Consider the following 17,083-nt stretch of genomic DNA (forward strand, 5'->3'; position numbering starts at 1 on the left):
GAAAATCCCATTTGTAAGCATTCAATTTTCTGTTATTTACAAAGTACTGATTTTAGGTCTCTATCTGCCACACCTTAGCCGCAACAGTTGCTGTGTATGCATTCAGCATTAAGAGTACGGTATAGTATGCACTGTATATAGGTCACCTTGCTACAATGATTTCCCCTGACTTCAAAGTAAAATTGTTCGCAAGTGACCGTCTTGTGCTTTTTGTAGATGCCTGCCTTTATTCTGTTTGGGTTGCAGGGCAAGAAATGGGGCTGTCGTGAGAATATTTTGATGAATCCTCTTCAAAGTCACTGCTTCAGTATAAACAGAAACACATCCTTCAACCAATATTTTGCCCTCAAGATTTAACAGCCATGCTCAGGCTCCGCTGTTTGAAATGGAGCCAATCTAATTCTGCTTGGGCAAAGAGGCGTCTCCATTGTTCCAAAACATTCAGTCGCCCCAGGGTACATCACAACTGCTGTTTAAGTGGCTCAGTGTTACCATTGAAAGCTCAGTTTGATTGAGGAAAACAAACCACCATGACCGATTTTTTCTTCTTCTTCTTTTTTTTTTTTGGTAATAAAGCAGTCATTCTCCGTGAACCATTTATAGAAAGCATTCGTAACAAATGACAGCTAGGCTGGCTATGGACATAGAAGCCGGGCCTTTATCTTACCTTGTAGAAGTGGGTCACTAATTAATGGAAGGCTCAGAAAATGCCAGTGAAGCATATATGAAGCAAATTGTTTCCAAGAACACATGTTTAGTATGACTAATGACCTCAAATAAAATTGTATACTAAAACATGACATATACAACAGTTGACTTAAATATGCAGGTATCTATATAGCAAGTAGGCAGCCTCTTTTGTAAGCTAAACTTATTATAATTCAGTCAAATTCAGTACAAGGTAGTAAAATCATTTAGATATATAGCACAAAGCCAGCATTAGATCTGCTTTCATCGCGTGAAAGTAGAATATTTACTATATACAGTCAGGTAGACATTTTGTGGGTTTTGCTCAAACCTATAACTATGTTATCAAGGGTATATCTTATTTGGATCAGGCCAAAATAACTTAATTTCACTTTTTATGTGATAAGGTTAAAGTAGAACTATTGGCAAACCTTTTTTAAAACTTTTTAATAAATTAACTGCTTGCTGACCAGCCGCCATCGTTATACGACGGTAAGTTGGCTCCCCTGCGCGAACCGCCGTTGGTGTACGGCGGCCGCTTTAAGGTCTACAGGGGGCGCAACGGCAGTGCTGATGCATGTGGCCGGCGGCCGCGACGTCTACCGGAGACCTGCGATCATTCCTTGGAGAGCCATAATGGGGATTTGTCAATGTAAACAGACAGATCCCCATTTTGTCACGGAAGTAGAGAGAGATCTGCCGTTACTAGTAATCAGGAACAGCAATCTCTCTCTACTCCCAGTTAGTCCCAACCCCCCCACAGTTAGAAACACCTCCCTAGGGAACACTTAACCCCTTGATCTCCACCTAGTGTTAACCCCTTCCCTGCCAGTGGCATATAAAAAGTAATCAGTGGTTATTTTTAGCTCTGATTGCTGTATAAATGTCACTGGTCCCAAAAGAGTGTCAAAAGTTCCCGATCTGTCCGCCACAATGCTGCAGTCCCGCTAAAAATCGCTGAGTACCGACATTACTAGTAAAAAAAAAAATAATAATAAAAATGCCATAAATATATCCCCTACTTTGTAGACGCTATAGCTTTTGCTCAAACCAATCAATATACACTTTTTGCATATTTTTTACCAAAAATATGTAGAAGAATACATAATGGCCTAAACTGATAAAGAATTGTTTTTATTTTTTTGATGGGATATTTATTATAGCAAAAAAGTAAAAAATATTGTTATCTGAAAGGCTGCACTGATGGGTACTTATGGGCGGCACTGATAGATGACACTGATGGGCACTGATAGGTAGGCACTGATGGGCACTGATAGGTGGCACTGAAGGACACTGATGGTGGCACTGATGGACACTGATAGATGGTACTAATGGGTATCACTGATAAGGAGGCACTGGCAAGCATTAGTGATGGGCACTGACTGGCACCATTTGTGGGCACTGATTAGCATTGATTTTGGCAAAGATTGGGATACCTGGTGGTCATCAGTGGTGACAATCCCTGGTGGTCCTGGTGGTATCCCTGGTGGTCCTGGGTGGGCATTCGCGGGGGGGGCTAAGCTGATAATCAATCAGTGCAGACCCCTCTTCAGGAGAGCAGCCAATCGGCTCTCCTCCACTCACGTCTGTCAGACGCGAGTGAGGAAAAGCCGATACATGGCCTTTCCTGTTTACACTGTGATTAGCCGTGATTGGACACAGCTGATCACGTGGTAAAGAGCCTCCATCAGAGTCTCTTTACCGAGATCGGTGTTGTGGTGTGTCAGACTGACACACTGCACCACCGATTGCTGCGCTGCGTGCCCCCACTGGCGTGCGCTGGCTGTTATGCTTAAAGACATCATATGAGGATAACGGAACCACCGCCCGGCCGTCATTCTGCTATAGGCTGGGCGGGAAGTGGTTAAATACTTGTGCTAGTAGCTGTCTGAGGCCTACTAAATTAACCCCAGTGCGGGTTAATACCCTCTATTACTTTTTGGGGGACAACCCAAGTTTTGGGATATTCTTTTACTTTCACTTTAAATGATGCTAAACAGAACAAATAGTAGGGGGGGGGTCTCCAAAAAGAGGACACAGACAGTAATAACCTGAACATAACCTGGTGTTCTAATCCATATCTCCATTCTGTCCAAAACTAAAAAAAATAGTTTTGCCTTTAGTTATACTTTAATCAACAGTATATGAAACAAATTGTATGTTTCCAAGAACACATGTTTAGTATGACTAATGACCTCAAATAATAGTTGTAAACTAAAATATAACATATACAAAAGTTGACTTAAATATGCAGTTATCTATATAGCAAGTAGGCAGCCTTTTCAAGCAAAACCTACATTAATCCAACCAATTCATTAAAAGCTAGTGGAATAATTTAGATATATAGCACAAAGCCAGCAATAGGTCTGCTTTAATCGTGTTAAAGTTAAAAATGTACTATATACAGTCAGGCAGACATTTTGTGGGCTTTGCTCAAACCTCTAGCTATCTAATCAGGGATTTAACTTAATAGTATCAGGCCAATATAACTTCATTGCAGTTTTTACATGATAAGGTTAAAGTAGACTGTACTGTTTTCATTTTGGATAAAGTAAGATTATATTCTATGTCAGATTTGTTTCTTTTTTGCCATCTGTGTCCCATTGTGGAGATTTACCTTCACTTCCTGTCCAATAGCCAAAAAGGAAATGAAATCCCCGCAAAATAAGGAAATCCATTGGGGTCCCCAAATCTCTTGAACTAGTGTCCCCATTGGAAGGTTTCCCCTCTATTACTTTTTGAGGACAACCCAAAATGTGGGAATTTCTTTTACTTTCACTTTCAATGACAATGGTAAACAGGACAAATAGAGAGGAGGAATCTCCCTAACAGGGACACAGACAGTAATAACCTAATAGGTGTTCTCCATTCTGTCCAAAACAAAAAAAAACTTTTGCCTTTAGTTATACTTTAATCAACACCTGTAATATATTTGTGTTATATGCATGACAGATGTCTTATTTATTGTTTTTTTTCCCATGAAAAAGCTTTTGAGCTGTCAGCAAGAGATTTTGGAAGTCTCCAAACTTTCTTCCACGACTCAATGGGGTCAATTTATTAAAACAGCAACGTGCAAAATCTGGTGCAGCTGTTCATGGTAGTCAATCAACTTCTAACTTCAGCTTGCTCAATTAAGCTTTGACACAAAAAAAAAAATCTGGAAGCTGATTGGTTTCTATGCAGAACTGCACCAGATTTTGCACTCTTCAGTTTTAGTAAATCAACCTCAATGGCAGACCAAGAATTATCCAGGCTCATGGTTCTAGGAGTAGCTACACCTTCTTCAGCTGGTATCCTGGTTTTTATTATCTGATATTTACTTATTTAGATGAAAACATTTTATTTCAAAGATCATTTTTTGAGAAAGTTGTATAATCATTATATTTAATGACTGCTTTATATAGGTGAGCCATACTACGGGATTTCTGCCAGCCAGGGTTATGCAGAATATGTCATATTGCTGACAGATGGCAGATGACTGCAAAAGAAATAATCAGTACTGCTTTTCCCAGCATTGGGCATAGTGCCAGAAAAGATGAATGAAAAATGTTCCCCTAGAATTTTGGCCAACAGTGGTATGTATGTGTGTGTGTGTGTGTGTGTGTGTGTGTGTTTTCTTACTGTGTATATGAAAGTATCTGATTGGAAAAAATCACTTTTAAAGTCAAATGGAGGAAAAAAATGTCCTGCACCCAAAAAAGGACAAATGATTCTTGGGAATTACTCATTAATATTAATTGTGTTTTAGGTGGTATTTTTAGTTTTGGACGCAAGGTAAGATAAGATCGAAATGAGGTTTACTAACCTGACCAACAGGTTCCCTTGTAGGTGTCTTTATTCTTCTAGTGCTGGTGGCCAGTGTGGTGGTGGTTTCCATAATTGAGGTGGACATTTCCGACTGCATTGCCGTGGCGGTTGACTCCGTTGTCATGGATGAAGGCACATCACCAACAAGCCTCACATTCCCCTCTATCACGATGTTGGCATCACTTTCTGCAGCCATGTTCAGAACTTTTAAGCCATTGTAGTAAAGACCACTAAGCTGGCCTTGAAAAGGATGTCCCCGCTCCTTCCCACCGATTTTAATGGTTGCCTGGCTATTGAAGATTGTGAGCTGGCGTCCTGCAAAAATAATATTATATACATGCAAAAATGTTGACTGTGAACTCCGTATTCTGGAAAAGATGACTGACAAATTTTTGTGAAATGAATGACGGGTGCAATGTACTATAAGATAGAAATATAACTTATAATTCATTGCATATAATGAAATGACTATGACATGTATATTATATCTATTAAAAAACGTAAAAAAAAAAAAAATTAAGTTTATGGCTGTCCATGCTTAAAGGCCAATCAAAGTTTTATATCAACTACAAGATAACAAAAATGGAAAAATCCATATTTTGTTTTAATCTAGCTTGCATCATGTATTATGAAAATGTGTGAGACATTAATTTTGCATTATTGGCATGTCAAAAAGAATTATTAATGTCTTTAATGGATAGCACATTTTTGTTCAAATATATTAAAATTCATTTAAATCTAAGTCCTGAATATGAGTAATTGCAATACTCTTCTTAGGATAGTTAAAGAGTGTAGTTGAAAAACAAAAATGAAGGTAAACAATGAGAAAATATATTGCAAGGTATTTAGTTATGAAAAGCAATTAGCGTTCCATTTTATACATTCACCACTATAATATCAAATTTTGTTTGCTTCACCACCAGTTAAGAAAAGAAATGCATCATTATGCAGTCAAAGTATAAAATAGCTCTGATTGGCATTTAGCAAGACTAACAATTAAAATAGAATCTTTCTGATGCAAAAGCGACTTAAGTAATGATACACGTACCAATGGTGAAATTATGGCACAATTTCATTACACAAAGAAATCTTTAAAATATTGTCAGCATTATGAAATCAAAGATTTTTAAGCAGATTGGCCTCTGCATATGATTAGCATGCACATAATTTTAGGTTGGGTTTTAATTAAGGTTTGTTCAAAAAAAAAATTCCTTGAAAGGATGCAAATGTTAAAGGGACTTCATTTTGATTGGCAATTCATTTTGCCCACTATTTAGAGTACCTGTAGTTTATGCCAAGATATTTTTTTTTTTTCAGGTTCGTAAGAAAGATAAGAAAGCTACACATATTTTAGATAATAATTTAGATGTGGGAACAGGAAAAAAAAAAAAAACAGTCTATGAATAATTTTGAAAGTTTGGTTAAAGTTATCTATGAGTTCCTTCATAGATTCAGTTAGAGGATTGACTTTACAGTCCCTTTAACTTTAAGTTAACAGGGTACGATTATTAAACATCTAGACAGGCACGAAAATTATTATACAATGTATGCCAAATATTACTATTTAAATTTTACTGTTTTAAAGTTTTTAAGTTAGTTTTACTGAAAATTTATTTTAAAAGTTTTTTTAGAGTTACAATGAAATACTACTTGGTTATGTTCAAATTATTTTTATTTGAAGTTTTAATCAATGTTTTTTACCTTTGTCGAGTAGCCAATCATCAACTACTCGACCAAGTCGATATGGAATTCGCTGTCTAGCAATCGCCAGGCGTTCGTTATCATTGTTTCCTTTAAAGTTTAAAGAGACATTTCAATGGTTAAAATCTGTAAGGTCAAAGGTTAAAAGTTAATACTTAAAGCTTGAGCTATACAGTTGCCACATGACTTTTTGAAATTTGGATTTTTAAAAAAATGATACCTAGAACATATCATATTTCATTCACTCATTTATTTTATTTTAGCAAACAGAATTATTCCTATGTTAATGGAGAATTAGAAATTTGCACTTGAATTAGGTTATTAAAATTATGTTATAGACAGACCCAAAAAACATATTTAAGCATCAAATAAGCGTTTTTTGGTATTTATTATCTAGTTAAACATGTTCAGATGTAACATATTTATTTTTTTCTGGATACATCCAACCTCTTAATCCAGGTTATTCATTAAAAAAAAAAGAAAGTCTTCCAATCTGAATACCATATCTGGATGTTTTACCAAAGCATCCATGTCAACAAAATATTACAAAGCTAATTCAAAAATATACTTCTCATCCACGAGATTCAAAAAATCACATGGTACAAATGCATTTCAAGTTAAATGAATTCAGAATAATGAAAAATATAATGGTAGAACTGTGCTTCAGTTAACATGGAAAAAGGAATTGACAAAAGTTATTTCGTCTGTATTTAAGTATTGATCTAACTTGAATGAGCTTCATCCTAATTAAATTTTCATTGCAGGTATGTGTAATGTTCTCCAAATACCCCGCTGGAATCCATAATTGCTTCAGTTGACAATTTAGATGTAATTTTGATACACATTAGCCAAGACAAATGCATGAAACAAAACAAAGCAATCTTGGCTAAATTCTACAAAAAATGGAGACTTGTGCTTTACTGTATATGTCTAGTTTGGATAAACAGCTGCCTTACTCATCTCTCCTATTACTTTCCATAAAGTGAAGGTTTTATGCATAAAACATATTTTCAATGCCCATAATCTTGCAATTGCATGTGATATTGAAGGGATGTTCACATTTTCGGTAAAACGCAGCCCTTAAGATAACTTTTCTGGAGAGCAAAAAGAAGAAGTCCATCAATTTTCCTGCCACCACCTGACAATTTGCAGGTATTTTACATGTATGTAAATAAAAATCATATGTCCTTTTTTACACATAAACAAAATTAAATGTAAATTCGATGTAAGGAAATGCTGAAGATGCAAAGCAAGCATTTACCAACTCAACAAGCACATAAAGACATGTGTGTGTCCTTTGATGGTGGTGAACATTACATATCTGCTTTGTAAGGGTGCAGTTACTTTGGAAAACAAAAGGGTACCCAACTTTTTCTCTTGAAAATGGTATGTCAAGGAGGTTTGCAACAATGTCAGATATTACATGGGCCCTTGTGTCTTTTTTTTCAAAGAGAATGTGTACTGTTTCCTGTTTTTAGGGTTAGGGTTATCTTTGTGAATGCATGTCTATAAACTGAGGTAACATCAATTTTTTTAAACTAACCCATAACAAATGTAACATCTTGAAACCCTAATTGTTACAATTCAGTGCACATGCAAAGATGAAAGTGTAAAACGCTACCAAAGAAGCAGAATAGCATAGCAATGCTCAACAGATAGCATTTGAAGACAAAAAGAGTAAGAGAGATGACAAAAATTAGATCTAAACATCACACGTTTAAAGATAATGGGTTTGAGTTACTAAAACTGGAGAGTGCAAAATCTATTGCAGCTCTGCGTGGTAACCAATCAGCTTCTAACTTCAGCTTGTTCAATAAAGCTTTGACAAAAAAAACCTGAAAGTTGACTGGTTTCTATGCAGAGCTGCACCAGATTTTGCACTCTCCAATTTTAGTAAATCAACCCTATGTTTTATTTTGGAATGACATATGTAGCCTTTTTAAACCTTTCAGTAGCATGAGTAAGGACTAGGAGCCATGAGGGAGAGCGGTAGTTATGCACCAGCGTAGAAGTAGGAATCCAGAAGAAATTTTCCAACATTTTGAAATATATTTTATGTATGGACAACTTGATGGTACACTTCAATCAAAATTGAGGATTAAAGAGGACCTTACTGTGCCCAAAAAAATGTAGGTACCAAAAATGTTTTAGGCAAAGGCTAAGGCCTAGTTTACCAGGATTGTCTGTGGTCTCTCTGCAGTTGACCTTTTCCCAATGATTTACCATGTTTCTGTTCTACACTGTGGCGGTAGCTATAATAGTAAAGACAGGGTTTGCATTCCTCACCTTAAAGTCCCCCTAACCCCCCGCTAATGGTTGTTAGCGTTAGTGATAGATAAATGACCAAGAATCTGCAAGAAAAAGTCCAAAAAGATCAGATTCTAAGAATGAATGAAACTGAAGAAGGGAGATTCTTCTTTGCAGGTCCTTGGGTACAGCTTCCACACCAGCAAGGAGAACAGTGAGCATCACAGTATGACATCAGCAAATCTTATTACAAATCTAGTGGGACTAGAAGTCACGGGCAGCAGTGCCTTAGATCTCACACTGCAAATATACACAGAGGTGACTGTGTACAGCTCAGGAGGAAATCAAGACAAATATAACATTTGCAGGATACTACTTAGGTACAATTAACATTTTTAGATATTCCCTATAACATAACAATGTTTTCACTTTTTGTGTTCAGGTCCACTTTAAGCACTTTAAAAAATTCATATAGATTACAAATCCGACCTGCTCCGAGGTTCTTATTTTTTTTCATTGAGATATAGCTGTAGTACTCCAATGCACCCCACTCACTTTATCAGGCGAAAATGCAAAATGCTATTATAGCTCAAAATCACACTGCAATTTTCATGTTCTGTTTCAAGTTTTGTTCAACCGTACACCATTAATGATAAATTGCAGATTTACAGTCATTGTTTGGTTAAAAAAAAAGGGAGCTGTGTCTGAGAGCACAAAGAGCACTATGGGATCTGAAAGTGGTATCTGCATATGGTAGTTGCCTCAAATGGCGCATCCACCCTGGCTGCAATCAGTGACTTACTAATGTAACTGTGACAAAGCTAAATGTCTATTCAGTTTACGTAACAATGTGTTTATAGTTGACTTACCCTTTTTCCCCAACCCCCTAAGCTCAAACTCATTTGCAAACTAAAAAGCAAATTGGACCAAACTAAAAAGCAAATTGGACCATGCCTCATTGAGTGTTTTTTTTTTTTTTGCCTTCCTCTGAATCAACTGTGGGCATAGAATTGTGTATATGGAGGTGTTCTATCTATTTATTTTTTTCTATTGGTCAAACTAAATGGGTATGTGTCTTTTTTTCAACCTTACTAACTATGGAGCTACTGAATATTAACATTTATACATAATAAAACAAGGTATTGTTGATCCAGGGAATGTGCGATTGCTGCCTGGGGGATTAGGAAGGTTTTTGTCCCCCACTGCAGCAAATTGGACCATGCTTTTTTGGAGTTTTTTTTTTTGCCTTCCCCCGGAGATCAACTGAGAGTATAATATCATGCATTATTAGGGTTTGTTTGCCTTCCTCTGGATAGCAACTGTAGGCATAACATTGCACATATGGAGGTTTTGTACTTTTTTGGTTAAACTAAATGGGAAAGTGTCTTTTTTCAACCTGAACAAATATGGAACTTTTGTATATTAACATTCATAGGTAATAAAACAGGAATTGTTGATCCATGTCTGATTGCCTCCTAGGGGATCAGGAAAGGTTTTTTTTCACCCACTACAGCAAATTGGACCATGCATTTTGGAGTTTGTTTTTGCTTTCCTCTGGAGGTCGACTGTGGGCATAGGATAGTGTATATGGAGGCTTTCTATTTGTTTGTTTGTTTTTTTTTTTTTTTCTAACTGCTTGAACTAGATGGGCTCTTTTTATTATGTACTGACTAACTATAACCTCCTGAAGATGCATGATTGGAAGCGAAACGCGTAGAGGCTTCTGGGTAAACGCCGACGTCACTTCCTACCCCAGCCCACACCAGATCGAGGCTTGAACCACATGCCGATCTCAGGACACAGAAAACAGCGCTAGCTAGCCCTAAAAATAACCGCTGGAAAGACTCAGTGCCGGTCTAAAGGCACTCTACTTGTGAGTGTACATTTACATACCTATTTTATTGTCTTAAATACATTTTTAAACATGTTGCGCAATGATGGTTATCTGCTTTCCATGAGGAATCGAGATTAATGTGGCGGTAGAAGGAGTAGCCGTTGGCAACCGGTTTGAGAAATCTTCAAAAGAGTGGAGTGGTTAACCCAGCATAAACCAAAGGCACATTTTTTACTTGTTTCTGGTGAGTGGCCATTTTCAGAAGGTGGTGGTGGCTCACGAATTGGTGAAAAATGTATTCCAGTCACGGATGTGAATTTGCGCACGTGGGATTTGGATGTTCCATATTCATAGAGGACCGAGGGGACTGTTTATCTCTTGATTACATGATTATTATTATCATAATTTTTTATAATTTTTGTTATCACTATGCAGGATTGAGGAGATATCGTTCTATGTAATTGTAATTGTTTGATGTATCACATTTAATATTTGTTCACATGCTTTGTGGTAAGATATTTTTTTAAATATTTTTGAGATCAGCTCTCACTGCAAAATTTTTATAACCCACATTATTGATGGGGGATTCATAACTACAGCAGACCTATATTTTGCGCCTGTGACACACATTTTTTAAAAATCCCATTAAGCCTACTTTACATGCATATTTTCTTAAGAGACATTTTCTCTTCTGGATGCAGATGGTCATTTCCCTCTATTTTATGTGATACAAAAACACCTTTTTTACATCTCAAGCACAAAACACAAGTAAGCCAAAGCAGGGACCAACTGTTCAGCGTTTGTATGTCACTTAGGTGCCATTATTTCTAAAGTGTCTCATTTGCCTGGGATACCAAACCCAAAGAACACTGCTAAAGCTTTTATGCCTTTTATAAAAAATAAAGCGTTTTAGGAACCAGAAATTCCCTGAGAGAAATAGGAGCTTTGGAGATTGTTTCAGTGCATCTGTCTCTCTGGATTAACATGGATTTACTCGCAAAAATTAATCCTAATAAACTGTATCTTTCAAGGGGATCTTGTTTTGTATTATATTATCCATCAAATAAATGTACTCCACTAAAATGTGAAGAGGCAATACAATGTACAAATTAAACTATCCGTATGCTATCATCTTCCATATAAAATATCGGCCGTGATATTCGTCTCTACAAAAGTTTTAAGTGCGAGGTGTTTGGCAATATACATGCTTGTCACTACCGATATAAAAGTGAACAAATGATAAGCATAAAGCTTAATTGAAGACATCTATTTGTTGTCAAGCAGAAATCATTTCGGCTGTGGGGAAAGCGACGAGGTGCAAATAAAACACAGGTCAAAGTTTTGTTGTGAATTGTGTTTGTGACATTGCCTACGATAGCTGAATAGTAAGCAGTGCCTCTGCTTAGCCACCAGAGACTATAAAACGATGACAAAAACACGAGAAGATTTAAAAAAAAATTAGTCAATGGGGTATGCAAAAACATTTTTAGGATTCTTTGGACTGTGGCCCAAAGAGCTGGATATATTTCAAGATTACATGGTTAACAATTTCCCTCTTAATATATTCAATATTAAGCAGCTGGGTTCAAATAAGGTTCCAATGCCTCTCAGTGAGTCCCTAGTACTTGTCATTTTAACAGACAGAGGAGGACTTGACAATCTCTTGGGTAAATAATAGGCATATAAACACTATAGACTGGAAGGGACAAATTCTGCAGTCTGCAATCCTTTCGCCGTGATGCCACATGGAGCAAATGCTCAGACCTAATTTGGCTCAATACCAATCTCATAAAAGGGCACATGAAGTACTCCCTTTAGGTGCTTCTTTGTATATTAAAAACAAATACATGTTTCCCATTATTGCAGTTAGTCCTCAGGCTCCTATAGTAAAAAAATAAATAAATAAATAAATAAATACACTATATTACTAAAAGTATTGGGATGCCTGCCTTTACACGCACAGGAACTTTAATGGCATTCCAAGGTTCAATATTGAGTTGGCCCACCCTTTGCAACTATAACAGCTTCAACACTTCTGGGAAGGCTGTCCCCAAGGTTTAGGAGTGTGTCTATGGGAATGTATGACCATTCTTCCAGAAGTGCATTTGTGAGGTCAATCACTGATGTGTACAAGAAGGCCTGACTCGCAGTGTCCGCTCTAATTCTTCCTAAAGGTGTTCTATCGGTTTGAGGTCAGAACTCTGTGCAGGTCAGTTAGGTTCCTCCACCACCAAACTCGCTCATCCATGTCTTTATGGACCTTGTTTGTGTACTGGTTTGCAGTCATGTTGAAACAGGAAGGGGCCATCCCCAAACTGTTCCCACCAAGTTGGGAGCATGAAATTGTCCAAAATGTCTTGGTATGTTGATGCCTGAAAAGTTCCCTTCACTGGAACAAAGGGGCCAAGCCCAACCCCTGAAAAACAACCCCACATCGTAATACCCCCTCCACCAAATGATTTGGATCAGTGCACAAAGCAAGGTCCATAAAGACATGGCTGAATGAGTTTGGGGTGGAGGCACTTGACTGGCCTGCACAGAGTCATGACCTCAACCCAAAAGAACAAATTAGAATAGAATAGAAGGCCAGGCCTTCTCATCCACATCAATGCCTGAACTCACAAATGCGCTTCTGGAAGAATGGTCAAACATTCCCATAGACACACTCCTAAACCTTGTGGACAGCCTTCCCAGAAGAGTTGAAGCTGTTATAGCTTCAAAGGGTGGGCCAACTCAATATTGAACCCTACGGACTAAGACTGGGATGCCATTAAAGCTCATGTGTGTGTAAAGGCAGGTGTCCCAATACTTTTGGTAATATAGTGTATATATACTATACTGTATATCAATCAGCCATATCATTAAGATCACTGACAGGTAATTTGAATAACATTGATTATCTTGTTACAATGGCATGTGAAAGTCAGTAGGATATAGGCAGCAAGGATATATTAGACAGCAAGTAAACAGGTTGTCCATGATGTGTTGAAAGCAGAAAAAAATGAGCATCACAGTTTGTTGTGTATAGGGTTGCATAGGCATCAGAGTGCCCAGCTAACCCGTGTCCACAGACCAGACCACGGGACAATGGAAGAATGTGGCCTGTGCTGATGAATCATGTTTTCTTTTACATCATGTGGATGGCCAGATGCGAATTTCTTACCTGGGGAAAAGATGCCACCAGGCAGTGTAATGCTTTGGTCATTGTTCTGCTGAGAAACCTTGGTCCTGCCATTCATGTGGATGTTACTTTGACATGTACCACCTACCTCAACACTGTTGCTGACCAAACACACCCCTTCATGGAACCAGTATTCCCTGATAGCAGAGATGATGTGCCTGCCACACTGCAAAAATGGTTCAAGAATAGTTTGAGGAACACAAGTCTGAGGTCTTGACTTAGGCTTCAAATTCTCCAGAGCTCAATCCTTCGAGCTGTGGTGTGTGTTGGAAAAATAAGTCCGATCCATGGAGGCCCCACCACCCAACTTACAGGACTTAAAGGATCTGCTGCTGACGCCTTGGTGCCGGATACCACCGCATACCTTCAGAGGTCTAGTGACATCCACGCTGCAATGGATTAGGGCAGTTTTGGAGGCAAAAGTGGCTGTTTTGGCAGCAGATGGGGGACCTATTTGATATGAGGTGGGTCATCATAATGTTATGGCTGATCAGTATGTGTGTGTGTATGTGTGTATTGTGTGTGTATATATATATATATATATATATATATATATATATATATATATATATATATATATATATATATATATATATATATATATATATATATATGTATATATTATAATTTTGTTTAATCACTCATTTGCATTCATTCCATTATTGAATACTCCTTAATTGAATCATCCTTAAATATTCCATCTATGCCTTCTGAAAAACATTTTCCATCATTTGTGTGTAGGTGACATTTTTACAATGAAAGAAGAATTTACCTTTCTACCTTTTGCTATCATTTTGGATAATGGTTTCCAGATAAAGGCTCTTACAATTGTATTATCACTGGATATATATATGGCATTAGGATGCAATACCGAACAGAAATAAGGAAAGCTATTGAAGAAAGCTATGCTCATCCAGGGACTCTGTAATGGATGCCTTTTTGTGTCAGCTGAGTAAATGGCCACAGTGCATGGACCAAAATGCGATTTTCTGCCATCAAATCCAGTTTCTATAATTGACACTTCACAAAAGTTCCATTGTGTGATATAAAAACAAAAGCTGCCTCCATCACCTGACTGCAATATGTGTCCAGGCCGGAGATGCATTGTCAATCTTTCTGTTGTTCAAACAGTCACTTCAAGACAGTTACCGTCACTGTAAACTAATAACGCAGAATGCTAGGGGATGCCACAAAAGGCGAAAAAAAGGTCAAACCGTTGAATTGAATCTTTTTGTATGACTGACAAAAGCAGTCAATCAACTTTATCATCGCTTATTATTGGAAGGTCAGATAGAAGGACTGACTTTCAGAAAGTGTTTTTCTTTTATTTCAAATATTGTTGCCTTCTGCCTGCTAAAACACAATTTACTTGTGTTTTCTAAAAAGAAAAAAAATCTTGATGTACAAAATAGCAGAAAGTTCACACACAGCCAAACTTTGACGGGCATAATAGACCTATTTTATATCATTAAGTCTAATAACCCTTTAAATGACAAAATGAAGTGTCAGGATAATTTCTTCTTAAGAACAATGGATAGAATAGGGAATTAACAGTGTAGTAACCAGAGATTAGAAAAAGTGATGAGCAATTTTTCTGCTACTGGGAAATAGCGTATATAATAATGCTTGTGTGTTCCAACTACTATACTTCCCTCTTCCGCTACATGATTCCGACTCGACTACGCAAACTCGCTCTACGTAGGATTACCCCAATATCAGTTTGCAACTCATCCAAAACATGGCGGCAAGACTGTTAACAGGAAAAAAAACCCTGGGAATCCATTTCTCCATCCCTAAGGAGCCTACACTGGCTAACCGTAAAGAATCGGATCACATTCAAGACCCTCTGCCTCACCCACAAATGCATACAAGGAAACGCTCCGCTATATCTCCGAGAGAAAATAAAACACTACACACCTAATTGCAGTCTTCGATCAGCTAACCAAAGCCTCCTCATCATTCCCAAATACCGCTACAAAGCAAAGGGAGAACGAAAATTCGCAGTCCAAGGACCTCAGCTATGGAACGCTCTTCCGACCTACATCCACATGGAAGAAAACCATCAGGCCTTCAGGAAAAAAACTAAAGACCTTCCTTTTCTAAGAAGCTGACAACAGAGAACGCATCTAGGGCCTTGAGGCGATTCAGTTCGCATTTGCAGCACTTTACAAATCATTCATTCATTCATTCATGAATATTGGGGATGGGCAAATTTGCCATGGTTCTTCTAATTCTGATTGAAATTCTTCAAAAGGTGCCAAAATGCGGCACACAACCTAAAGCATAAGCCAGGGACACAATGAAAGGAACTCCAGTTTACCAGAGCCTGTTCTCATACTCTATAATCACACAGGTACACATTGCGGTTGATTTACTAAAGGCAGTTAGACTGTTGTACATTGTCACTAGTTCCTCTAGAGCTTAGTAAACTGGATGAAGCTTCACTCTGCAAATAAAAAGCTTTTGCTTGCACATGAGTGGATGATGGAAGTGAGCAGAGCTCCCCCTCATTGACTAAGCTCTGGAACAACTGCACTCACAGAATGCAACTGCACTAACACAGTGCACAGTCTATTTGCTTTTAGTAAATCAACCCCATGTGATGGCTGTTGGTGGAGCCTCTTCAGCATGGCCAATGCTGACTTCCAGTGGATGGAGGTGTAACGGATGAGGTGATTGAAAGGCATCTGATGTTGGCTCAGCATTTCTGCCAGGAGGACACTGTGTGAATATGACCACCTAAATGGGCCACAAACCCTTCTAGCATGACGAAGGACCTCCTGCAAGCCAGGGTCCCATTTGATTTTTCCAAGGTGAAGGGTGATCAATTGAAGATAGTTTAGTTTCAGACACCTTTGGGCCTGGGTCTGGAGAGCTTCCAGTAGCTCTTGCCCAGTGTGGCTCCTGTTTCCCAATGCAAATGAACTGCAACACAACATGGCAATGTTTAGCCTAGAAAGCTGTATATGCTCTGGTGTGCTACCCCATCATGCCCCCTAAATAACTGGCACTTGGCAGATACACCTACGTTCAGTATTCTCGTAAATATCTTTTATCTTAAAAAAAAATGTCTTCCCTGGTTATGTGTAGGAGTGAGTACACTTTGATCTCTCTCAAATAGCATCCCCAAATCCACTGACATTTGAAAGGACTGAGCAATGATTACTTTGTCAGTTGTTCTGAGCCAGCTGCACACAGGATGGGGACACACAGTGAGTTGTGCATTCTTATGTACTGTGGCTTTTGAGTTCACCTTCACCTTTGGTTTTATTAAACTGTTGCATCTAATAAACTTATTGCTGTTTTACTAAACTACCCATTTGGTGTCACCTGACCCTTACTTATGTATATGTGTCACCTGCACATATTACCAGTGGACTTCTAAGCGCTATTAGTGACATTTTGGATTATGACCACCTATAGCGGCCACAAACCCTTCTGGCATGACAATGGACCTCCTGGAAGCCAGTGTCCCATTTGATTTTTCCAAGGCGAAAGGTGATCAAAAAGATAGTGCCGTTGTAACACACAAATGTGCCTGGCTGAAGATGGCGTGGGGTCAGCCATCTCTATGCCTGGGCCTGGAGAGCTTCCAGTAGCTCTTGCCCAGTGTGGCTCCCGTTTCC

The 17,083-nt window shown here is 38.1% G+C and overlaps 1 protein-coding gene across 22 annotated transcripts in view; it reads right to left on the bottom strand.

The window, feature by feature from the left end:
* Positions 1-17,083, bottom strand: part of NRXN1 (neurexin 1) — a 1,909,081-nt gene that overhangs the window by 132,277 nt on the left and 1,759,721 nt on the right. For 12 of the 22 annotated variants that reach the window (XM_073628535.1, XM_073628556.1, XM_073628537.1 and 9 more), the window contains 2 exons: positions 6,196-6,285; positions 4,493-4,809 (listed from right to left, as the gene is read on the bottom strand). In XM_073628535.1, coding sequence (XP_073484636.1) covers positions 4,493-4,809; positions 6,196-6,285 — 407 coding nt within the window. The remainder of the gene's footprint in view (positions 1-4,492; positions 4,810-6,195; positions 6,286-17,083) is intronic. The other 10 variants (XM_073628543.1, XM_073628542.1, XM_073628557.1 and 7 more) reach the window with 1 other exon arrangement.

This window comes from Aquarana catesbeiana, linkage group LG04 (genome assembly GCF_042186555.1).
Source record: "Aquarana catesbeiana isolate 2022-GZ linkage group LG04, ASM4218655v1, whole genome shotgun sequence".
NCBI lineage: Eukaryota > Metazoa > Chordata > Amphibia > Anura > Ranidae > Aquarana > Aquarana catesbeiana.